This window comes from Oratosquilla oratoria, chromosome 13 (assembly GCF_046742065.1).
Source record: "Oratosquilla oratoria isolate Oo_2021 chromosome 13, ASM4674206v1, whole genome shotgun sequence".
Lineage (NCBI taxonomy): Eukaryota > Metazoa > Arthropoda > Malacostraca > Stomatopoda > Squillidae > Oratosquilla > Oratosquilla oratoria.
In genome coordinates, this window is record NC_134789.1 from 50,510,979 (window position 1) to 50,538,089 (window position 27,111).

General features: G+C 43.1%; 1 protein-coding gene across 2 annotated transcripts in view; it reads right to left on the minus strand.

Annotated features, from left to right (window-relative positions):
• The window catches only part of LOC143032424 (endonuclease 8-like 3), a 57,658-nt gene that overhangs the window by 23,814 nt on the left and 6,733 nt on the right, over nt 1-27,111 (minus strand). The window contains exons 3-6 of one of the 2 annotated variants that reach the window (XM_076197176.1): nt 23,410-23,520; nt 22,878-23,055; nt 21,903-22,013; nt 19,905-20,123 (exon numbers count right to left, since the gene is read on the minus strand). In XM_076197176.1, the coding sequence (XP_076053291.1) occupies nt 19,905-20,123; nt 21,903-22,013; nt 22,878-23,055; nt 23,410-23,520 (619 nt within the window). The remainder of the gene's footprint in view (nt 1-19,904; nt 20,124-21,902; nt 22,014-22,877; nt 23,056-23,409; nt 23,521-27,111) is intronic. The other variant, XM_076197177.1, reaches the window with a different exon arrangement.

The window sequence follows — 27,111 nt, forward strand, 5'->3', positions numbered from 1 at the left end:
TTGCACTCCCTGCTGGGCTTCTTCTTCCGTGGCATTGCAGCGTCCGCCGCGGCGTGAAAGGCAGTCACAAGGTCCCTCTCTTGGTCGTCGATGTCCAGTGGGGGAGTGTAGTCTTCAAACCACTCTGTCAGACTTTGCGCAAATTTATCCCATTTTGCGAAGGCAGAGTTCCAGCCTTTTGGTGGGTTAGGGAGCAGCTGAATTTGGGGAATTTTGATCTTCGTTATTGTTGCGTAATGGTCACTGGTCAGGACTGGGTGGACCCTCCACTGTGCAAGGCTTCGAAGTTTCGCGGGAAGGAAGGTGAGATCAAGCCTCCCTCCCTTTGTGTGTTGGTGCTCCGCTGTTGAGAAGGCAGACGTCCTGAAACTCGCTGAGGTGCGCGACGTGGTGACCGTTGGCGTTGGTTGTTGAAGGAGAGGAGAGTATGGGGTGGTGAGCGTTTATATCTCCCCCAAAAACAATGTTATGGCTGTCGCAGTTTCCAAACAGTTGTGAAAGATCGATGCTCTCCGTAGGCCGGGAGTACAGATTGTAACATTGGAGGGTGACCCCTGCAAGTTGTATTTGGACCACAAGCACCTCTGTAGCTTCCCCACACTCCAGGTAGTCCTTGATTTGAACACTTGGAGTTTTATTTTTCACCAGAGTGCTTCCGATATCTTTCCTGTGGCATGTGTATCCTGGGACTCGGAAGGTGTGATGGTCTTGTAGTAGGGTTTCCTGTAGTAGGACCACGTCTATCTGGTCATCTTGGATCGTGGCAAGAAGAGATGCCATTTTCGGCGGATACCCCCTGCATTCCACTGGAGTATGCTCAGAATTCCATCAGTGGGTCTGGGAGGATTGATCTCTGGACTCGATGATCTTGTTGAGGTGTTGGTTGGCTGTGTTGCTACTGCAGCGTGAGTTCTGTCCGAGGGTTCCGTGTCGCTGCTGAGTGTTGGTGCAGAGGTGGGAATTCGTACAAGTCCTGGTCTGTCTTCCTGGGTTCCTTTGTTGCTACTCGGTGTGTGGTATGGTCTCTGTTGCTGGCGAAGTTTCGCATGGCAGCAGATTGTTCTTCATGACCTGGGTGACAATGGTTTCCGTCACATGTTTGTCCAGGGAAACATTCAGTGCTGCAGCAAGTTGTGTTGCCATGTCCTTCAGAAGATTCTTGAGAGTTGAGACTTCCAGGGTGACTGTGTGTTTTTCTTGTGTCTGTGGGTTTTGGTTTCTCTGGGGTACTCCTTTCGGATCTTTGCGTGAGCTGGACCGGTTCCGGATCTGTCGCTGTCGTGTATCCCTCTGGTTGGTGCGCTCTTCCTTCTTCAGTGATTCCGTGGGTAGTCGGTTCTGTGGCTCTTTGGTCTGCTGTGATGGAGGTTGTGGTTCCCTGGTCTGCTGTGGTGGAGGGAGCGGTTTCCTGGTCTGCTGAAAATGAGGCTGTTGATTCCTTATTGGACTCCGTGTAGTCAGTGTCTGGGGGTAGTTGATTTGTTCTTTGTTGGTTTCCCATCTTCTGTTTCTTCCTGAAGCTGGCGGTGGGGGTAGTGTTTGGGTAATTGGCGTCCTCTCCGGCTGCTTTGCGTGTGGCCGGGCATGTATCTTCTCTAACCTTGCAGGGCATCTTGGGTTCCATGCGTGGTGGGTCTGTTTGCAATTTGGGCAACATGGTTTTACCGGCTGGTTTTGTTTCAGCTTGGAAATACATTGTTCCGTTTCGTGTTGCTTGCTGCAAACGGCGCATGTCTTCTTGAATCTGCAGCGTGCCTGATGATGGCCAAACCTCTGACACGCATAACAGCGTAGGGGCTCTGGGTACCATGTCCTGACGGTGTAGGACCCCCATGTTCCCAGTGTCACTCTGTTCGGAAGGGGTCCTAGAAAGGTGATAAGTATGGAGGTGGTGGGCTTCTTCTGTCTGTCCAAGGCCCTCTCTGCAGTTTTGACGTTCGATAGTTCTAGTATCGGTTCTAGGCAGAGTGCGAGGGGATATCCCCTTATGATCCCCTTGATTGGTTTCTGGGCAGGGTCTAGCTCCTGAAAGGCAAGAGACCGCCGAAGTGTGTCTTGTGCTGCGTTGTCCAGAGGCATGATTGTCCATGGGCCATCCAGGTTTGGCCAGGCTTTCATGGCTAGGTTCGGGTGTCTCTTCCCCAATGTTCTGATTATTTGATATGGGGTTTCCTTTTGTGGTATTAACTTGAACTTGGGCCTGACATTGGGCCCTGTGCTTGTTCCGGGTCCGCTCGTCGCTGATGTCGAAGCTTCCCTTATGTTGGTGGGGTCTGCATTCGAAGGGTTTTTTGTTTTGCCTACTTCTGTCCATCCTGAGTCTGGTGATGGTGTTTCTGGGGAGGTTTCTGATCGTATACGTTTTCCGTCTTGTGGCTCTTCCTGGTCTTCTTCATCCGAGTCGTCAAAGATGCTTCCCTTCTTAAAGGCGTCCGAAGCCATAGCCTGAAGTGCTCAATGTCGAGTGTGTATGGATGATCTGTGTCTACCTGCAGACATGGACGAACCTTTCACTTTACAAGAGCTCCGTGCGGCAAGACACCTGGGAAAAGACACCTCACCTGGGGCAGACGAGATAACCTACTCGATGATTAAGAACGCTGGCGACGCCGGATGGAAGGCCATTCTACTCTTGGCAAATCGCACCCTAGCGCAACACGCGAGACCTAGAAACTGGAATACCCAGGATATAGTTCCTATCCCCAAGTCCAAGGAGGCCAACAGCTATAGACCCATCTCCCTACTTAGCTGTATAGAGAAGACCGTCGAGAAAATGGTGCTCAACAGGCTGAAATGGAAAGTAGGGCCACTCCATCCACAGTTGTACGCCTATCGGGGTATGGTGGGAACCACGGAGTGCATAATGGACTTCCTCAGCTTCATCAACGGGAAAAAGGCAATCGTCGTCTTCCTGGACTTAGAAAAAGCCTTCGAATTGGTCAACCCCTCAGCGATGCTGACTTCTCTCGTCGAGAAGGGAATCGCAGGCAACCTTCTGGCATGGGTACAGGCATACTGCCAAAACAGACGGGCTAGAGTCCGTTTCCAGGGCTCCATGTCTAGCTACAAAGACCTGGAATACGGCACCCCTCAAGGAGGCATCTTGAGTCCCTACCTGTTCAACGTGCACATGGACAACATAGCCTCCCTCCCACGACCACGGAACGTTGAGATCTTCATATATGCTGACGACATCGCCATCGTCAGCAAGGGACCCAACTGCCGCACCAATGCCCAAAAAGCACTCAACACCATACAAAAAGCTGCACACACCTAGGCTTCAAGATAAACGTAAGGAAGACAAAAGCCATGGCTATTAAAATGGCAAACCCAAGGCCAATCTCCATACACCAGCAAGATCTTGAGTGGGTGGATGACTTCACCTATCTTGGAGTAACTGTGCAGAAAACCTTGTCATCCTCTCTTCAAATCCAGAGGCTGAAGCAAATGACAAAAACGAAGACAGCTCCGATGAGATATATGCAATCACTTGATGCGGGTGCCAGCCGCCTGGTACTGGAACACTACTACAAGTATTGCATCCGACCCATTATTGAATATAGAGCACCTGTCCTATCACATCTAACATCACAGCAGGAAGAATCACTTGAAGTTGCACAAAACAACGCCCTTCGCCTCATCCTAGGTGCTCCCATGTGGACCAGAAAAAGCAACCTGCAGATGGAATCTGGCATACCACCACTGATGGCCAGGATTCAGAACCGGAACTGCACCGCGGCAGCCAAGGCCCTGCTGAGCGACAGGGACTCACATCTCAAGACTAAACTCAAGGCTCACCTGGACGCGCACCCGGACCTACCACGACCAAATACATACGTCGGACACCTAGGAGACCAAATCCGCGCGACAGGCATGGAAGGGCACCTAAAGGCTCTGAAGCCAGACAGGGCATGCCTGAGATACCGACCTCCAGCCCCGTGGACATCCCCAACAACTGCTTTCAACCACACACAACTACCACACCAAAGAATCACTGCTCACCAGGGGAACTGAGAGACGCTGCACGAACAGCGATCCAGGAAACGGAGGCCCAGGATGGTTTTGTCTGCTACACTGACGGCACTGTCGACCCGGAGAACAGCATAACAGGTGCATGAGTATACTCCGCAACATACACCGCCGCCTGGCGCACATCAGACCACTGCTCGACCCTACAGACTGAGCTGGTGGCAATGCAAAAAGCCCTGGAGTACTCAAGCCAACTACAAGGGCCGGTGGTCATACACACAGACTCTCTTGTGGTGACACAAGTACTCCAGAAGAAGGACATACCCACCAAAATAAACATTACCACAACAATACTCTACCTCCTGCAGCTACACAACAGACAAAATCGCCCAGTCATCATCAACTGGATACCCAGCCACATAGGGGTACACGGAAACGAACGAGCAGATGAGCTGGCCAAGACAACACGCTACCATCCTCACATTGAAATCCAAGTCCAACCATCAACCACATTAATCAAAAGCTGGGCCAGAGACCACCTACAACGAACAAAGGTAGCCAACCACAGAAAATCGATAAACTCAGCATCAGCAAGTGCAAAGTGGTACGAGAGGGCCACCAAACTGTGCCCTCATCCCGCCACCAAGATCGCCGACAGAGGACTCTCCGTGATCATCCACAGGCTCAGGCTGGGGTACAAATGCTGCTGGGAAATCATTGAACGACAGGAAAGGGAATGCGACCACTGCGGGATGAACACCTCAGAACCTCTCCTTCACTACCTACTAGAGTGCGCTCACACCATCGCCCTGAGAAGAGGTAGACAGTTCAACCCCATGGCCCCCGAAGCTTAGAAGACTGGAGCCGACATAGTTTACAACATCACCGAAAACATAGAACGGCTTGCCCACATCCTGGTCGGATACCCTCCGCCCAGATAACTACAAAAACGCCGGAGTAGCTGAACACAGAGCGGCTCAACACTTACGGGCCTCCGAATGGATAAACATTATCTAAAAAAAAAAATAAAAAAATAAAAAAACTCAACTTTTACTTGAAAAAGCTGTAATAAGCGAAACGTCGTACAAATAAAGGGTCCGTCCTCATATGGTGTTTAACTCATCAATCTTGTTGGCAACTGCCACTTTCAAGGAAATTGTCACAACACCGAGGACAGAATGGAACCTTTATACGGTCGCTATGCACGTGCTTTGAGAAAGGCTTATAGCTTGCGGAATAGGTGGAACTTCCTTCATGACTGCATTGAGGAAATGGTCGCCCCCAGGTCTACGCCCAAACATCTTCTCCAATTTGACCACCCCTTTCCTCCTCATCTCAAGTCCTACCTCACGGAATGCTGGACTAGCCTTTCCACCAAGGTCTCAAAGGCTTTCGAGAAAGCCAAGAAGTTAGGCTCACAGCTCCGCCATACGATGCCCGATTCGGTCGCCGAAGATATAAGAGTGGACATCGCTACCTTCAATAACCAACAGAAGAATAGACATCTACATGAACTGGATAGGCTTTGCGCCAACAGTGTTTGGAAATCCATGGGAAGACCCGAAATCATAATGAATCTTTCCAACAGAGCATTAACTGACACCGAAACCGAAGTACTCAGCCTCGGGCTTAAGTTTGCAACCGGTACCCACAGGAAGAATCAAAACATCGATTTGATCACGAAAAACTACAGATACCAAGACAGTGAATTCATGCAAGGTTACACACAAGGACTACTGACCTTAGCTCTCAACGAACGTCCCAACCCTACAATACCCAGAAGGTACGTTCGAGCTCTAGTAGAGCTAGTCAAGGATTCTTCCATCAGAATCACCACCGCTGACAAGGGAGGTGGAGTAGTGGTGATGGACAGTTCAGACTACGAGAGGAAGATGAAAGATCTGCTCAATGATAATACATATCGTGAAGTCTCCCAGGCAGAAGTAGACAACGAGACGAAGAACTTCGCATACAAGGTAAGAAAAATTCTCAAAATTCAGATGCAGGTAAAAAGCTCCTTCATTTATTGCCAAATCTCCCACGCACAGCTACGATGTATGGTCTGCCCAAAACACACAAAAATGATATTCCAAAGAGACCTATAACATCAGGGATAGGGAGTGTGCTCCCCACAGATTAGCAGGTACGTTGGCCAGATATCTGTCCCCCCTCCTGGGAACCATCAGTGGAGCTCATCTCAGACACTCAGGGGACCTACTAGACAGAATCCAAGATATCTCCGCCAGAAACAAGAAGTTGGCCAGCCTGGACGTGAAAGTTGGCCAGCCTGGACGTGAAAAGTCTCTTCACATGTGTTCCCTCGGATAAGGTAATACAGCTCCTTAGGGATAGAATCAAGAAGGAGAAAATCGACTTCCCCCTGCCCCCCCAACCACTTTGTCGATTTGATACAACTTTGTGTTGAATTTAATTATTACAAATTCCAGGACCGTTTCTTCCACCAGAAATTTGGCATGGCCATGGGTTCTCCATTAAGTGCAGTCCTGGCCAATTTATTTATGGAATTTCTAGAAACAGGACCCTTTGCCAACATCGTCCCCGAGCATGTGACCTGGCTGCGATATGTGGACGATACCTTACTCGTCACACCCAGGCGTTTCAATCTTCATTGCTTGCAGACGGCCTTAAACGAAGTGGAGCCCACCATTCAGTTTTCCCTAGAGGAAGAAATCCACGATTCTCTTCCTTTCCTGGACACACATATCTTTAAGTACGGTAACCAGCTTGAATTCAAAGTGTATAGAAAGCCCACCAACAAAAATTATTTAATTCATTTCTACTCCCACCATGATATAAGGACCAAGAGAGGAGCAGTAATAGGCTTTTTCCTTAGGGCATTTAGGATATGTAGTGCAAAATACTTAGAAGAAGAGTGCAGGTTTATTAAAGAGACCTTTTTAACACTAAAATTTCCAGAATTTCTTTTAGATAATTGCAGACAGCAGGCCGCTAAGATTCGGGAAGCCGTAGGCAGCAGGACAGCACAACAAGACGTCTCGTTTTGCCAACCGGCGACGTTGCCACCAACCTGACACATCTTTTAAGACCCACCAACTTGGAAGTAGTGTGCCAGACAAGCAGAACGATAAAAGACATCACGAAGACGAAAATACACAACAACCAGACACCGTGTTCAGGATGTGATAAAGTTTACATCGGTGAAACGTCACGCGACCTGAATACACGAATACGTGAACACCGTTACGACGTCAGGCATGATGTCACCACCAATGCATGTGTGACACATAGAAACAAGGAAAACCATCTTATGGACTGGAAGAATGCAGAGCTGCTGATACGAGAACCAGACAAAATCCGCAGGAAGTGTTTAGAAGCAGCAATCATTCAAGGAACGAACACTATTGAACAAAACAGGGGCATGTTTATCATCTCGCCTCACATTATTCCCCTAATACCCATGGTCAGCAAAATTTTAAATATCTAAACCACCCTTTGTGGACATTTCGCCCACTGACGTTTGGGCCAGCATTCTTATCCTTTCCCAGTGTTCAATCCCCCCCCCTTCTCCTCCTCCTCCTCCTCTTCCTTCCAACCCCCCTTTTCTCTCCCCGTTCCCTCCTTTCCCCTTATTTAATCCCAAGCATTTGTATCTCAACTTGTACTTGAAAAAGCTGTAATAAGCGAAACGTCGTACAAATAAAGGCTCCGTCCTCATATGGTGTTTAACTCGTCAATCTTTTCGGCAACTGCCACTTTCAAGGACTTAAATAATTCTCGCCGCGACACTTGACGCACACACGTCTCACGGAAGTTGGCGGAACACTGGCTGGCTGGAGCCGAGGACCAGTGTGCTTGTTGCTGGTCAACAGTGCTACCATAGGCCTACCTCATGACCAAATATGGCAGCGATACCAATGCTAGCGCGGTTTTTATTAGCACTCAAATTAGCTGTCCCATTTAAGGACTGTCGGACTTTTGCGACACAGTCCTGTTTAAGGCCTGTCGGACTGCATGGGTTAAACAACTCTATTAGACCACCCCTCTACATCTTTCCAGAGTGTAAGTTAAGGTGCCTAAGCCTCTCTTCATAAGGTAAATTTCTGAGCCCATCTTTTTGGTCATTCTCCTCTGTACTGATTCTAGTAAAGTGATGTCCATTCTATAAGACAGGGACCAAAACTGTACCACATAGTCAAGGATGGGTCTAACTAATGCTAGAGTTTGATAATTATCTCTGCACTCCTATTCATAAATATCCTAGCAATGAAACCTAATGCTCTGTTTGCTTTATCCTTGATGCTAATGCAGTGTTTCCTCGATTTAGGATCAGGACTCACTAAAACTCCCAAGTCTCTCTCGCACTTAATTTGTTCTAAAAACATGTTATCTAAGTTATATCTATTTTTGGGGTTGTTGGGGTTGTGTAGCCCCACATTTAACATGCTGCATTTTGAAATATTGAAGTTCATATGCCATTTCACCAACCATGTGAACAATTTGTTAAGACTGTCCTGCAGAATCCAGACCTAATTTGGCATCATATTTTAATGTCGTCTGCAAACTTACTAATATTACTATTAATCCCATTGTCCAAGTTGTTCATGTACATAGGGGACCCAAAACCGAGCCCTGGGCACAGGACCCCACTAGAAACAACCCCCATTTGGATTTTACACCACTTATGGTGACCCGCTGTTTTCTGTCACTGATCCAAGCTCTAATCCATTCTAACACTTTTCATCCTATGCCAGGGGCTTTGATTTTATTTAGTAGTCTCTGGTAGGGCACCTTGTTGTTGTTGTTGTTGTCATTCCCTAGACTGTCTGTCTGAGCAGTCCCGTCTCCCCAATGAATGCCACAGCCGAAACTGGGTTTTCCCACAAATCCTTTATAGAGTGTATGTTGTGTTGTTTGCATGCATGATTGTGTATAATGCAGTCTTCCATTATGTGTTGTATGGTATGGGGTGAAGTGTTACATCCTGGGCAGCTGTTCACAATGCGGTCATCCAGCCTCTTCTGGTAGCTTAGAAGTGCTGGGTGGTGACCGCACCGCAGTCTGGCCAGGTGGACTTTGTCCTTTCATGGCAGAGAGGATTCAGAAGGGTGGCTATCAGGGGGTCTGGCATGCAGCAGTGTGTTGTCTTTCAGTGTGTTAATGGAGCGGTGAGTGATATGATTATGAATATGTCTCCGGAGGCTGGTATTTGGTGGTTGTGGAGGAAGAGAAGAGAGTATCTGTGTGTGATACAGGTCTTTGGGTGTTGTTTTAATGTTTCTTGGTGTGTGTGTGTGTGTGTTCTGCTATGTAGTGTAGCACCTTGTTGAACACTTTGCTAAAGTCAAGGTATATAACATTGCAACTATCATTGTTATCCGACTCTTTATATACTTTAGTGTAAAAGGATAGAAAATTAGTCACTCATGACTTAACCTTGGAGAAACCATGTTGTGTGTCACGAATCCATTAACTATTGGTAATTCAAGCATTTTACCTATAACTGATGTCAAACTGACTGGCCTGTAGTTGTATATAAATGATTTATCTCCCTTTTTGAAAAGAGGAACAACTTTTGCCTACCTCCAAGAAATTGGCACAAAACCAGTGTCTACCAACTTATTAAATATTTCTGTTAACTGGTCACAGATTTCAAATTTACACTCTTTAAGCACTCTCGGAAAAATTTTGTCTGGACCTGGGGATTTTGTAGCTTTAAGTCTTTCAATCTGCTTGACTACTTCTACCTTACTAATGCTGATATTAGATAGTCTACTTTCTTCATCCCCACTGAAAATTGGATCACAGTCAGGTACCATATCTAACCTCTCCTTAGTAAACATTGAGAGAAAATATTTGTTAAATGCCTCTCATTTTTTCCTCTAATTCCATCATGACATTTTTGTAATTTTGAATTGGGCCTATCCTTTCCTTATTTTTTGTTCTGTAGAGATGAAAGAAGCCCTTTGGGTTGGATCTCGCTTGTCTGCCAACCTTAATTCCAAATGTGGATGAACTAACGATTTATATAGCTTGTTACATTTTGCTGTTCATGTATTCTTTCTAACTAGTTTTGCCAAATCGTTATATTTGGAACTAAGGTGTGTTTCCCCATTTTATATTCTTACATAAAGTTCTCTTTTCATTCCGATCTCATGTTTCAGCCTGTCCATCATCCATTTGGGAGTATTACCATTCTTCCATACTGACTTGAGGGGAATTTATTTTGTGCATTTAGAATTAGGTCTGTTAGGTTACTATACAATTTGTCCAAATCGCTGACCTGGCTGTTGACCCCGCACCTGCAAGTGACCTGATCCAAGGTACGCATACCCTCCGTGACAAGACCCCAGACTGCGCTAATGACGTCTGGACTGACTGTATATCTGACCCCATCACAGCCCCCTGGGTCGGTCATGTAAGTGATCAAATGTCTCATATAGTTTCTCACCTTGTCAAAATTGGCTCTCCTGAAGTCTGGTATTTGAAAGTTATTCATTAATTCTTCCCAAATAATATATAATCTTATTTCTTGATGATCGCTAAAGCTCTATCTCCCACTTTCATGTTACTCATTAGGTGCTCATTATTAGTTAAGAGTAAGTCCAGAGTATTCTCTCCCCTCATAGGATCAGTAATCATTTAATTTAGGAAGTTATACTGCACCACAACTAAGAAAAACTTCGTTTCCTGATCTGCTACTAAAATTTCCCAGTCAATGTTTAATTAAAATCTCCCTTGATCACAACGTTTTTGATCTCAGATGCCCTGCAAATTTCATGAATCAGGGGATCAGTCTGCTCAATGTTGAGGTTAGGAGGTCTATATAGGACACCAATAATAAATTTCTTATTTTTGCATATAATCTCCACCCAAATAGATTCCGTACTATCCTCTTCCTTAATTGAATTGTTGATAATACAGTTTACTGTATTTTTAATGAAAAGTTTTACTCCTCCCTCACTCCTGCCAACCCAGTCCTTTTGAAAAAACTATCCTTCTATCTCGAATTCCGGAAGGAAATGTCTATCAGCCATATTGATCCAGGATTCAGTAATAACTATAATATCAAATCTCTCTCTGCATGCTTTACTTCACATACATACATATACCAAGGTCTTTTTCCCCCATACACAGGGGGTAGCCACAAAGAAAAAGGCATAGAAACCACTCCCACCCATTCCATCTCCTATATATTCCACTCCCCTCCACCCTCCCCCTCATCTCGGCGCCTCATGGATGACGGGTCATCCCTGCATCCTGTCCACTGCCCTGGGTCAGAAGCAGTGTCGCAAGAAGCAGTGTCGCAAGACACAGCACATCCACAGCAAGGCTGCTTCATAAATTCGGCGACCCCCCTTCTCTGTCCCCTCATGCAGAAAAAGAGAAGACAGGGAGAAATCCCTTCGGGCTGGGTCAAATTTTTCTCATACATACTTCCTCACCTTCCCCATCTCCCACCCACTCCCCTCATGCATCACAGCATCATCTATACACAACCCCTCTCCATTCACCCCTATCTTCTGTCCTCTCTCGTCTTTCCTCCACAGACATTCCTCTCTTTTGTAATGCCCCTTTCACCCCATCCATCCATCTCATCCTAGGACAGCCCCTCATATTCACTACTTGCACCTCTGCCTTCCACACTTCTTTTACTAATCTTTCTTCACTCATTCTTTCCATGTGTCCAAACCATCCCAATACTCTTTCATCAACCCTATCTCCCAGTTCCCTTTCCACCCTTGTTCTCCTCCTCACCTCCTCATTTCTCACTCTATCCAGCCTAGTAACCCCAATCATACTTCTCAGACGTTTAATCTCAAACACATTCAAACCCCTTCTCTCTTCCTCTCTCATGTTCCATGTTTCTGCCCCATACAATGCTGTTGGCACAATCACTCCTTCATATAACCTCCTCTTAGCATCCATTCCCAGATGTCTATTTCTCATTACACTTTTCAATCCACCAAGGATTTTATCTATTATGCTTCTGCTGTTTGTATAGTAAACTTTTAATTTATCCTCCCTCCACCTGATTTGGTGATTCTTTACTATATCCCAATACTCCCCCCCCCCAACTCCTATGTATTCTACCTGCAAAAAAACCCTGCAGGATGTCTACCTCTCACTCAAGTTATTCTGCAAGGAGCCGAAATCCTATGGGTGACAAGTGCACCCCGTCCTTTGTATATAGATGATTCTTACTGAAAAAGCGATCCCAGTTGTCGCCAAATGCCCATCCATTGGCCTTACAATATTTTGCCAGCCTGCAAATCATTGCAATAGCCCTGGAATGCCACATGCCTCCAACCGTACATCTCAGAAGGATTTCACATACAACAGGAACCCTTCCCTTATTCCTAATCTTATTTAATGCATCCCAAAACCGTGCAAACAATTCCTCACTCTCTAACTTACCTATGTTATTCCCACCAGCACTCAAACAAATGATGGGTTTTAACCCTTCCCCAACTGTACACTCTTCAATCCTCCTCTAACATCACTTATCCCCTCCCTGGAGAAACACACCCAGGTCTTATGTTTCCTATCTTTTTAAAAGAGGGCCCTATCTAAATACCACACCTGGCTATCTCCTACAACCAAAATCTTACCTGTGGGCAGGGATCTAGTGACTGCCTTATCCTTCTTCTCTTGCATTTTCTTCATTCCTTCTTGTAAACCCACAAGAGCTTGAAATGAGTTTCTGCATTCAGGCAGGTCTGGTGAGGTCTTTTTACCCTCTCTCTGTGTTTTCTTTGTCACCTTTTTCCACCCAGGTTCCAAACATGGTTTGTAGTCTGTGTTTTGGGTCCTTGAACAAAGAACTTGATTTTCCTCTTTAAGACCTTCAACAATCTTCTCTAGGGCAACAATTCTATTGCGTAGAGATTGTACCTCTTAGGCATTGATCACTGAAGCACAACCACTTGCCATCTCTGTCTGAAGCAGCTACTCCAGTTGACCTGACCTGAGTGACGCCTACTGCTAAACTGAGTCTAATGCCTACTGCTCAACTGAGTCTAACACCTACTGCTCAACTGAACTTTAGGCATTAGCTGCCTTCTTTTACTAATCTTTTTTCACTCATTCTTTCCATGTGTAAAAAAAAAAAAAATGTAAATACAATAATAATAATAATAAATAAAATATAAGAATAAAAGAGAATAAAATAAATATATCTAAACAAAGAAATAAACAAAACTAAAATACCATAAAAACTCTGACCTAACCAAAAACAACTAAACCTGACATCATCAACGAGTTTTTTTGGAGAGTGCTGGACTTGAAGCTCAGAAAATGGTATATATATATATAAAAAAAAAAAAAAGGAAACACAAGAAACAGAAGACAAAGAGGAAATAATAATAATAATAATAAAATCAATGTATACCAACATAGATTGCATGGTTTCAGGATTAAATGAATTCAATAATTATCTGGTGGAAGAAAAACCAGATACAATGGGAAATGTAGAGACAAAATTAAAAGGTCCCCTACCACCAAATAGTGTTGAACAAGGTTTACATAATCACTGGATTAAAAATACATACATACACCAAAGGCTTTTTCCCCCTTACATGAGAGGTAGCCAAAAAATAAAGGTAAAAACCACTCCCACCAATTCCATTCCCAACATACTCCACTCCCCTTCACCCACTTCCCTCCCTCTTATCTTGGCACCTCCTGGATGATGGGTCATCCCTGCATCTTGCCCACTGCCCTGAGTCAGAAATAGTGTTGCAAAACACAGCACATCCACAGCAAGGACGCTTCATTAAATCGGCGACCCCCCTCTCATGCAGAAAAGAAGACAGGGAGAAATCCCTTTGGGCTGCATCAATTTATTTCTCACACATACTCCCTCACTCCCTATCCCCCTCATGTATTACAGCATCATCCATACACAACCATTCTCCATTCACCCCTATTGTCTGTCCTCTCCCATCCTTCCTGAACAAACATTCCCCTCTTTCCCAGTGCCCCTTTTACCCCATCCATCCATCTCATCCTAGGTCGACCCCTCATGTTCACTCCTTCTACCTCTACCTTCCACACCTCTTTTACTAATCTTTCTGCACTCATTCTTTCCATGTGTCCAAACTATCCCAATAATCTTTCATCAACCCTATCTCCCAACTCCCTGCATGGGCTCCTAATCTTAGTGAGACACACCACAACACCCTTCAAATCATACAAAACAAAGCCCTAAAAACAATTACAGGCTGCACAAATACAACACCTACAGGCCATTTACACCATGAAACAAAAGTCCTCAAAGTCAAGGACCACCTCGACATGAGAGGCACACAAACACTTGCTGCAGCCACCACAAACACATCACACCCACTACACTACATAGCAGAACACCCATACACATCAAGAAACATTAAAACAACACCCAAAGACCTGTACCACACACAGATACTCTCTTCTCTTCCTCCACAACCACCAAATACCAGCCTCCGGAGACATATTCATAATCATATCACTCACCGCTCCATTAACACACTGAAAGACAACACACTGCTGCATGCCAGACCCCCTGATATCCACCCTTCAGAATCCTCTCTCCCACAAAAGGACAGAGTCCACCTGGCCAGACTGCGGTGCGGCCACCACCCAGCACTTCTAAGCTACCAGAAGAGGCTGGATGACCGCATTGTGAACAGCTGCCCAGGATGTAACACTTCACCCCATACCATACAACACATAATGGAAGACTGCATTATACACAATCATGCATGCAAACAACACAACATACACTCTACAAAGGATGTGTGGGAAAACCCAGTTTCGGCTGTGGCATTCATTGGGGAGACGGGACTGCTCAGACAGACAGTCTAGGGAACGACAACAACAACTCCCTTTCCACCCCATTCTCCTCTTCACCTCCTCATTTCTCACTCTATACAGCCTAGTAACCCTTATCATACTTCTCAGGCACCTCATCTCAAACAAATTCAAACTCCTCTCCTCCTCTCTATGTTCCATGTTTCTAACCCATACAGTGCTCAGCACAATCACTCCTTCATACAATCTCCTCTTAGCATCCATACCTAAATGTCTATTTCTCATTACACTTTTTAATTCCCCAAGGCATTTACATGCTTCTCTCAATCTACATTGAGGAAGACCAAACTACCTTACGAGTACAATAGCTAAAATTTGTGAAAAAGTTGTCAAAAGTAGATGGAAGAGAACAATATACTAAATCCAAAACAATTTGGTTTGAGACAGGGAAGATCATGTGCCACAAACATGATTTGTTTTTATTCAAGGTTAATAGATATATACATATACCAAGGCTTTTTCCCCCTTACAAGGGAGGTAGCCAAAAAGGAAAAGGCATAAAATCATTTCCACCCATTTCATCCCTGAATACACTCCACACCCCTCCACCCTCCCTCTTATCTTAGCACCTCCTGGATGACGGGTCATCCCTGCACCCTGTCCACTGCCCTGGGTCAGAAGCAGTGTCGCAAGACACAGCACATCCACAGCAAGGCCGCTTCATTAAACCCCCCCTCTCCGTCCCCCCATGCATAAAAGGAGAAGACGGGGAGAAATCCCTTCGGGCTGCATCAAATTTTGCTCACACATACTACCTCACCCCCCATTCCACCTCATGCATCACAACATCATCCATATACAACCATTCTCCATTCACCCCTGTCTTCTGTCCTCTCCCATCCTTCCTCAACAGACATTCCCCTCTTCCCCAAAGCCCCCTTCACCCCATCCATCCACCTCATCCTAGGACGTCCCTCATGTTCACTCCCTCCACATCTGCCTTCCATACCTCTTTTACTAGTCTTTCTTCACTCATTCTTTCCATGTGTCCAAACCACCCTAATGCTCTTTCATCAACCTTATCTCCCAACTCCCTTTCCACCCCTTTCCTCCTCCTCACCTCCTCATTTCTCACTCTATCTAGCCTAGTAACCCCTATCATACTTCTCAGACACCTCATCTCCAACACATTCAAACTCCTCCTCTCTTATGTTCCATGTTTCTGTCCCATACAGTGCTGTTAGCACAATCACTCCTTCATACAGTCTCCTCTTAGCATCCATTCCCAAATGTCTATTCCTCATTACACTCTTCAATCCACCAAGGCATTTACTAGCTTCTCTCAATCTACATTCTTCCTCCATCTTCACTCCACCTTTTCCTGCTACATTTGTACCCAAGTATCTAAAACTATCCACTTCCTCCAGTCACTCTCCCTTAATGCTCACTTCCAGTCTACTGCCACTTTCACCCCTTGTACATCTCATCACCTTTTACCCACATTTATCTTTAGCTTTTTTCTATCACATACTCTCCCAAACTCTGTCACCAACTTCCTCAATCCCTCCTCCGATCCTGCCACAAGCGCAGTAACGTCCGCAAACAACAGCTGGCTCACCTCCCACTTTTCTCCATTTTCTTTAACCATCTCCAATCCCTGACCCACTGCCCTTACATTTACCTCTCGCACTACCCCATCCATGTACAAGTTGAACAGCCAGGGCGACATAACACATCCTTGACGAAGTCCCACCTTTACCTCGAACCACTCTCTCCATTTCTAATCCTGACACAAGCTCTACTACTCTCATAAAAACTCTTCACAGCTCCTAGAAGCTTTCCTCCTATCCCGTATATCTGCATAACCTCCCACAATGCCTTTCTGTCTACCCTATCGTAAGCCTTTTCCAGATCCATAAAAGCCAAAAAAACATCCTTCCCCTTTCCTATAGCTTTCTCACATATCTGTCTTACCACAAAGATCTGATCTACACAACCTCTACCTGTCCTAAATCCACTGTTCCTCACCAATTACTCCCTCTGTTCCTCTCCTAATCCTCTCAATCAAGATCCTCCCATAAGCCTTCCCAACTACACTTAACAAACTAATCCCTCTGAAACTACTACATTCACACTTGTCCCCTTTTCCCTTGTAAAGTGGAACTATACAGGCACTCCTCCAGTCCTCCGGCACTCTACCCTCTCTCCAGCAAACATTAAATAACCTCACCAGCCAGTCCACCATAACTGTACCTCCTTTTTTTAGACATTCTGCATGGCATCCATCCAGACCAGGTGCCTTAGCTGCTTTCATCATCTTAACAACTGTCTTCACTTCATCCTTCCTTATTTCTCCTCCATTTTCCTCACTCATCACTCTCATTTTCTTAGCATTTCCCACTGCAACTATCTTTCCCTCCCTATCCTCCTTCACATTTAGCAACTCCCTAAAATATTCTGACCATCTTTCCCTTACTGCCTTCTCTTCCATTATCATCTCTCCATCTGCACCTTTTACCTTTTCTTCTCTACTTGATTCGCCTCCTCTTCCTCTCTTAATTTCTTTCCAAAACATCTTTTTATTACTTTCAAAATTTTCTGTCATACTCTTACCCCATTTCACATCTGCTCTCCTCTTTGCCTACTTTATTTCTCTTTTCTTTTCTTTGTACCTCTCATATGACTCCCTCATCCTATTTTGTAACAAATCTGTGAAAGCTCGCTTCTTCTCTTCTACAACCTTCTTTGTTTCCTCGTCCCACCATTCACTACCCTTCCTTCTATTTCCTCCTGTCCTTCTTGTTAAACACACCATCCTTGCACACTTTGTGACTCCCTCCTTGAACCATCCCCATTCCTCCTCCACACCTAGCTCTACTCTATCCTTCACTCCCTCCCACTCCTTCAGCTTCTTCTTGCACTTCTCCTTTTCCTTTTCATTTAAAGAGTTCACTCTAAGCACCTCCCTACCTTTTGTCCCTTTCCTCTTTCTCCATCTATCCTCCACTCTCAACTTACCTTCCACCAAAAAATGATCTGATATTCCCCCACCCTCTCCCCTTAGCACATGTACATCCTTAACTCTTCCTATCATAAGCCTATTTACCACTACATAATCCATTAACGCTCTATCTACCACCCTTTCATCCACCACCCTCTCCCATGTGTACTTATGCTTAACTTTCTTCCAAAACACTGTATTTGCTATCATCAACTCTCTTTCTAGACACATTTCCACCATCAACTCTCCACTACAATTCTTTCCTGGAACTCCACATTTCCCAACCACTCCATCAATTGGACCATTTCCTACCCTAGCATTAAGGTCTCCCAATACTATTACTTTGACATTTCTCCCTAAATCCTCTATGCACTCATTTAAATCTATCCAAAAGGCCTCCCTTTCTTCTACACTCTTCTCACTGCCAGGCCCATATGCATTTACAAAGACCCACATCTCCTTTCCCAGTTTCACCTTCATCCACATTATCCTTGAGGAAACCTCCTTCCACTCCACTACATGTTTACCTATCTCTTCACTTACTAGAATAACCACCCCTTCCCTCCCTCGCCCTCTCTTCACTCCTGATAACCTCCCACTTACACTCCCAAACTTACACTCACCCTTCCCTTTCAACTTAGTTTCACTCAAAGCCAACACATCCATCTTTCTTCTCACAAACATACTACCTATCTCTTCCCTTTCACTCTCATCTGTACCACATCCACGCACATTAAAAGACCCAAACCTTAGGGTGCTGGTCGGAAAACTCCCAGACCCTCTTATGCCTTTACTTTTTCTTTTAGGAATGTCCCCTGTGGGGCTACAAGGAGAAGGATTCCTAGTCCCAATCCCCGTCCCTTTCTTCTCGCCTCTTACGATCCAAGTGGAAATACTTGGTGGCAGTATTCTTTTCCCCAACCACAGGGAATAGATATAAAGCAATAAAGGGACAGATGGGTAGACTATGCTTTTCTAGACCTAGAAAAGGTGTTTGATAAAATACCACACAAAAAACTTTTAGGAAAACTCAAAACAACAGGTTTACACGGAAAATTACTGGAATGGATGGAAGATTTCTTGCATGGGAGAAAAATGAGAGTGGTGGTCAGAGATAAAAATTCAACCTGGGGAGAAATGATAAGTGGAATCCCACAGGGTTCAGTATTGGCTCTGATAATGTTTGCTATATATAAATGACATGGATGAAGGTGTACAAGTAGAATGTTACATGAACTTCTTTGCAGATGATGCAAAACTACTAAAGAAAGTTAGTATGGAAAAAGACTGTAAACTGCTACAGAAAGACCTGGAATAAGTCTGGGAATGGAGTCAAAAGTTGGAAGTAAACTTCAACATTAAGAAAAGTAATATAATGGAACTCAGAAAAAGTAAAAAAAAAATAATATCAGGACAATATAAAATCAGTATAAGAAAGTTCCAAAAAGGATCTAGGAGTAATTATCACCAAAGACATGTCTCCCAACATATAAACAAAATAGTCGGAGAAACCTACAATTTCTTATGATCAATACAGGTAGCTTTTAATTACTTGGATGAAGTAATGGTAAAAAAAAAAAAAAAAAAAAATACTAGTCACACTAATAGGACCAAGGTTGGAGTACACTGCAACACTATGGACACCCAGTATAAAAAAGAATATAAGAAAAATAGAAAGAATTCAAAGAGCAATGACAAAGATGGCCTAACACTTTAAAAATTGACATATGAACAAAGATTGTCTAAACTGGAACTACCAACCTTGGAGCAAAGAAGCGAAAGGTGATCTATTGGCCATTTACAGAATCATGAAAGGCATGGAAGTTCTTGACAGAGAAGACTTATTAAAGTGTGATGAAAAAAAAAGGGGGACATGAAAAGAAACTCTAAAAGGACAATTATTGAAGAGGTATGAAAAAAAAAAAAGTTTTCCACACACAATGGTGGATGTCTGGAACAAATTGGATGAAACAACAGTGTGTGCAAACACCATACAAGAATTTCAGAACAAACTAGATGTTGCGAGATAAAAGACAGGTCACTATGAGCATAGCTCCCCTTTCCATATAATACGACTAGGTAAATACAACTAAGAGAATCATAAATCACTCATTAAACCAAAGAAAATAAAATAAATGTACTTTGAAGTCTTCACATTACTGACCTGATCTCTACCTGATTCTAGCCAACTTAGAACACTGTTCTTGCTAGGAAATTTCTTTTTATTTGTTGATTTTGTATTAGTTTGACAGCCAGGGCAAAAGAAAGTAGCCCGTTCATACTCCCCCATCTTGCAGCGAGTAACTCTGCCTCCACATTCAGGACACTTACTCTTCTGGTAAATGTTCATGAACTGCTTCAGGTTGAGTCCTGTGCGACGACACTACAGGAAAGACAGAAATGAAGTAATGATTCAAGTTAGACCAAGTATAAATCTATAAAGTTCTACACTCATGGGTAAATTACAGAGATAAGAGAAGAAAAATCAATAAAGACAATAAACACCCTTCAACACCCTCAACTCCATCTGGAGTTCCCCTTTCTCTATCAATTCTTACTATTTACCTCCACTTTTTTACTTAAGGGGAACTCACAAATGGTGACCACTCCTCCCCTTCTCCTGTTAGCTGGTAATATGAATAAAACCACACAGATACAATATAGATAACAAATCAAAATTTTATTACAAATAAATCTATGAGAAGACCTGAGGTTAGCTGCTGGCTACTGTGGGGCTATGATTTCAAGTAAATGAAAATTGAGGTTACACATTTCATTAAGATTTTTCATTCTGAGACTGATCTATCTTACAGAGTTCAATAACAAGTATCTGCAAGTGGTGACCCTGTAACATGGATGTTTGAGAGTATCATCTTCGTGCCACCCATTTTAAAACTCATCAACATTCTCCCCTCCATCTTGGGGTGCAGTCCTGAGAGCCTGCCACTTAGTTTCCAAGTCATGTTCAAAATCTCTCAATAAAAACTTTAACTGTGCTTCTTCTACATTGTCACAAAGAAGAATTGGGAACCTGGATATGCTCCCCACCTCTTACTACTATAAGCCAGTGACACAGAAACTGTCCTACATTATACAACAAACACAACTGTCAACAAGTTAAACAAGTTACAATGGCAAAGCATACTAACAGGAGACCTTTTGGTCCAAAATGAGGTTGGATGAAGTCCAAATTTTCTTTCCAAAAAAGATCTCTATGAAGGCCTAAGGACTGTTACTAGTCACTACAGGGCTATGGGTTATGAGTCAGTGAAACAAGAGGCAACAATTATCAATATCTACCTTGCACAGCACACTATACTATGGCAATCATCAAACCATGCATACAATGGAATTGTCTTATATTAACCCCTTCTTTCATAGCAGCCATTTTTCTTTTTCTTCTGGTTATAGTTTGACTGGCCACCACTTTACATGGGAAAAAAGGATTTTTGGTACATGAATGTACTGTTTACCTACTTTAATCATTGCCTCAATAACAAATGGGAGATAGCTCAATTAACCCCTTCTTTGCTGCACAAGATTTTTCCTTTTATTCTGGCTGCCACAAGGTTATACTATTCATCTCCATGGCAGCCCTTTGTTGCAAAAGGGTTTATCTATATTCCCCAATCTAATAACTTTGCAATCTAGTTCCGTGCCAACCAAATTTTGAAAATTCAATCAATAATCAGTTAGCTACCAATTTATTAAGGTAAAGCATGTTTGGATAATGAGGTAATAGGAAAAGGATTGTGACTGGTAGTCATTTGGGATTACCTAAGCCATAAGACTGACAAAAAATTAAATTCATCCCACAACACACACTTATCAAATAACACTGATGGCTTGCAAGCGTCACAAGCTCAAAATTTATGATGAAAGCAGTATTTCAATTAAAAAAAAAACTGGTCTAGAAACTACCCATTGTATAACATGACAAAAAGCAGTCTTATTTACAGATAATTTAATTTTGTGACAATCTTCTATCAAATGCAAATAAATCCCTCTACTTTTTCTAATGCAATTAGTCATTACTCACAAAATGAGGCATGGGAAAGGAAAATCTTCACCTTTTTCACTATCCTGACATGCACTGCTCTACTATGTAATCTTGCATTTTATCTTTCTTATAAAAAGTGCCTACAATGTCAAACCTCCTCACCTTGTAGAATATGAGTGTGAAATCTCTTGTCATTTTCACCAAGAAAGACACAAGCTCTGTGTTCAAGTCACTCATTTTGCTATTTGGATTTATTCCTGCATTAAATAGTCCCTGTATTCAAATAAAATAATAAACATAGCAATGAAATAAAATGATAGGGAAATGAGTATTCAAATGTAAACAAAACTATTACCAATTACCAATGTTATTACTTTGTTTATACACCTCATAAATTCATTGTTTTGTTTTTTTTATTAGCAACAATGATCCAAGACAGTTGGCAAATAAATGAACACTTCATTAATACCAATTTAATGGGGACATACTCTAGCAGATAAAACATGAGGAGGAACTAAAATCATTGGACCTGCGATCATTTGAAGTAAGAAGAGAAAAAGGTGACATGATTATGGTATTCAAACTGATAAAGGGAACAGGTAAAACTAGCAACATTTCTTGATTTAGAATAGAAAAGCCTCCCAAGGCAATGAGAACAAATAAAAAAAGACGACATGCTTAAAAGATATCAAGAAAAAGTTATACAGATATGTCATATCCTGGAATAGCCTTAAAGATGACAGAGCCCAAGCTAGAGCCATAAATGAAATTAAAGCTAGGTATGACAAATGAAGAAGAAAGATATAGGACACATATATAGATCCTTTCCTGTATAGTGAACTCAGGTAAACAAATGACTTTCTGATGAATGGATGGGGTCAGCATGGGGGCACAAAATGATAAATATTTCAAATTACTACTTTGATATATCTGATCTTTTTCATGCACAAACAAATTGAGAAATCATAAAACTTGCTGGAAAATAAAACAATGCTACACAGAACAAACAATGATGGACGTGGCAGGGGTAGGGTGAAGTGAAGGTGGAATGGGAGATTTTTGAAGTGATATGTCATCATATAAGATGTATCTTGTTACAAAAGCCTATTGAGCTTGGTGCTTAACTACATTACTAACCTCATTCTTAATTATATTGCCAACCCCAGGCAAAACCAGTTGGTCCAAAAGGACATCAGCCACAAAACGTAACTCATGCTCTTGCATAGCCTGAGTTGCTCTTTGGGCATCAAACTCAGGAGAACATATGTCCAATGAAATCAAAGAGGTATATTTTTCCAAGCAATCTTGACTTGACCTGTTTAATGGAATTGTAATTTGATTAAAAAAGTAATTGTATTTTTCCATAAAAGAATAGAAATAAGAAAAAGTATAATAATAACAACAATAATAATACAATACATATATACACACACCAAAAAGCCTTTTCACCCTTATAAGGGGGGGCCTTCCAAATCATTCAGTTTAATGTCACAAATTTTGCTGTGCAGAAGGTGTGTAATGCCTCTTTACATGGGCCATTTTGAAGCAGGAATTTAATGTAGCATGCTCTTACTACTAATTCTTTCTGCCATGCACGGTTTGAACTGCTTCCCATTCTTGACATCTACCTCACACTATCTTAACTAACTTGTAACTTAGAAATACTTGCCTTAACTCAACTGAGCTATTGTAAAAGCCAACCATGTCTCGATTCATTTTAAGCAAGAGTCGTGGAGATTCACTCTTCCCATCACCAAACTGCCTTGCCTCATTGTTAAATCTGAAAAAGAAAAGAAAAAATAAATACAACAATAACAACAAATAAGAAGAAAATAGTACATGCTGTATCACATAGAGAAATGATAATATATAATATCATACATACATACATATACAAAAGGCTTTTTCCCCTTACATGGGGGGGTAGCCAAAAAGAAAAAGGCATAGAAACCACTCCAACCCATTTCATTTCTCATATATTCCACTCCCTTCCACCCTCCTCCCTCCCTCTTATCTTGGCACCTCCTGGATGACGGGTCATCCCTGTATCCTGTCCACTGCCCTGGGTCAGAAGCAAGTGTCGCAAGACACAGCACATCCACAGCAAGGCTGCTTCATAAATTCAGCAACCCCCCCCTCCGTCCCCCCATGCAGAAAAAGAGAAGATGGGGAGAAATCCCTTCAGGCTGCGTCAATTTTTTTTCATACATACTTCCTCACCCCCATCCCCCACCCACTCCACCTCATGCATCACAGCATCATCTATACACAACCCCTCTCCATTCACCCCTATCTTCTGTCCTCTCCCGTCCTTTCTCAACAGACATAATTCCTCTCTTTTGTAATGTCCCTTTCACCCCATCCATCCATCTCATCCTAGGATGCCCCCTCGTATTCACTCCCTCCACCTCTGCCTTCCACACTTCTTTTACTAATCTTTCTTCAATCATTCTTTCCATGTGTCCAAACCATCCTAATACTCTTTCATCAGCCCTATCTCCCACCTCCCTTTCCACCCCTGTTCCCCTCCTCACCTCTCACTCCATCCAGCCTAGTAACCCCTATCATACTTCTCAGACATTTCATCTCAAACACATTCAAACTCCTTCTCTCCCCCTCTCTCGTGTTCCACACTTCCGCCCCGTACAGTGCTGTTGGCACAATCACTCCTTCATATAATCTCCTCTTAGCATCCGTTCCCAAATGTCTATTTCTCATTACACTTTTTAATCCACCAAGGCATTTACTTGCTTCTCTCAATCTACATTCTACCTCCACCCCAACTCCTCCCTTTCCTGCCACATTCGCACCCAAGTATCTAAAACTATCCACTTCCTCCAGTCTTTCACCCTTAATGCTCACTTCCAGTCTGCTGTCCCTCTCTCCCTTTGTACATCTCATCACCTTACTTTTACCCACATTTATCTTCAGATTCCTTCTTTCACACACCTTCTCAAACTCTGTCACTAACTCTGATCCTGCTACAAGCGCAGTGTTGTCAGCAAACAACAACTGGCTCACCTCCCACTTTTCTCCATTTTCTTTAATCATCTCCAACCCCTGACCCACTACCCTTGCATTCACCTCTCGCACCACCCCATCCATGTAAAGATTGAACAGCCAGGGTGACATAACACATCCCTGACGAAGTCCCACCTTTACCTCAAACCATTCACTCTCTCCATTTCTAATCCCAACACAAACCCTACCACTCTCATAAAAACTCTTGACCGCTCTTAACAGCTTTCCTCCTATCCCACACATCTGCAGTACCTCCCACAGTGCCTTCCGGTCTACCCTGTCGTAAGCCTTTTCCAGATCCATAAAAGCCCCAAAAACATCCTTACCTTTTTCTATAGCTTTCTCACATATCTGTCTTACCACAAAAATCCGACCCCCACAACCCCCACCTGTCCCAAACCCACACTGTTCCCCACCAACCACTCCTCCTGCTCCCCTCCCAATCCTCTCAATCAAGACCCTCCCATAAGCCTTCCCAACTACACTCAACAAGCTGATCCCTCTGAAACTACTACACTCACACTTGTCCCCCTTTCCCTTGTAAAGTGGAACTATACAGGCACTTCTCCAGTCCTCCAGCACTCTACCCTCTCTTAAACAAACATTAAATAACCTCACCAGCCAGTCCACCATAACTGTACCTCTTTTCTTCAGACATTCTGCATGGCATCCATCCAGACCAGGTGCCTTACCTGCTCTCATCATCTTAACAACTGTCTTCACTTCATCCTTCCTTATTTCTCCTCCATTTTCCTCACTCATCACTCTCATTTTCTTAGCGCTTCCCACTGCAACTACCTTTCCCTCCCTATCCTCCTTCACATTTAGCAACTCCCTAAAATACTCAGCCCACCTTCCTCTCACTGCCTTCTCTTCCATTATCATCTCTCCATCTGCACCTTTTACCTTTTCTTCTCTACTTGATTCACCTCCTCTGTCATACTTTTACTCCATTTCTCATCTGTTCTCCTCTTTGCTTCCTTTATCTTATGCTTAACTTACCTTCTCTTTACTTTGTACCTCTCATACGATTCCCTCCTCCTAATTTGTAGCCAATCTATGAATGCCTGCTTCTTCTTTTCTACACCTTTCTTTGCTTCCTCAGCCCACCACTCACTACCCTTTCTTCTATTTCCTCCACACCATCTTTGCACACCTTATGACTCCCTCCTTGAACCATCCCCATTCCTCCACTCCTAGTTCTACTCTATCCTTTACTCCCTCCCACTCCTCTTTCAGCTTCTTCTTATACTCATTCTACTTTTTTTTCTCATATATAATATCAATTGAGAAAAAAACTTAGCACAGGGGGTTTACATGGTATACTTAGTGACCATGGCAATATATGAGTCTGAGGTTTTTGTATATATGTATACATATATCCTTGTTACAGGATGTACAGAAACATTCTTTATTCTATTTACAAGAGAAAGGAAATTGTTGTAATGAAAGTATACATACATACAACCATTAAATAAATATGAGTCTTGTGCTAAGGGTGACCATAGCCTTGAGAAACCTATTTTGTTGCCTTTTACAACACAGTGATGGTACTCTTTATCCTTTTGCCTCAGAAGTATTAAAAATAAGTTAAAGTCCAAGGAGTGACAAAGGGGATTGAAGAAGGAAAGCAGATATGGGGGCTTGACCAATCCATTATGCCAGTTCTCTTTTTCTGGAGATCCTATCCCCAGAAAACAAGCCACAGCAATTGATTCAGCCCATAGGTCATTCAGTGAAGAAATTTTGTTAATCTCTGAAAAGTGAGTGTAGGACAGTGAAGTATAATGTGCTCTGTATCTTCTGTGTAGTGGTTGCATCTAGGGCAATCAGTGTCTGTTGCCAAAATGATTGTGTTGTTATCTTAGCATGGGGTGATGATAGGTGTGTTAGTGTAATTCTTTCTTATCTTTGGAGTGATTTCTCTGCTGAGTTGATTTCTAGGAGAATTTAGTGAAAATCAGAATTGAGTGTGTGTGTGTTTTTGTATTATGAGGTACTGGGGATAGGCTGTTGTAAATGTTTGAGTAGAATTCTCCTAATCTTTTTTATGTTACATATAATAGACTCTGTGTTTGTGTGATGTCATGTGAGCAGTGGGTGGGTTTGAAGGCTCTTGCACAGCATTATGTACCCAGTATTTTCATGTGTTGCTCTATAGAAAGGATTTTGTTTTCGAAGTGTTGAAATTTTATTGGTGCTTCTTTTAGATGTTGTTCTTAGGGCTTTAATTTGTGTTTGTAAGTTGTCATTGTTTTCTAAATTGTTGGGTATCATTATGTGTATGCATGTTTAAATGCAATTTTTGTAGGCTATTTACACATGGTGATTAGTTTCTCTCTGCACTTCA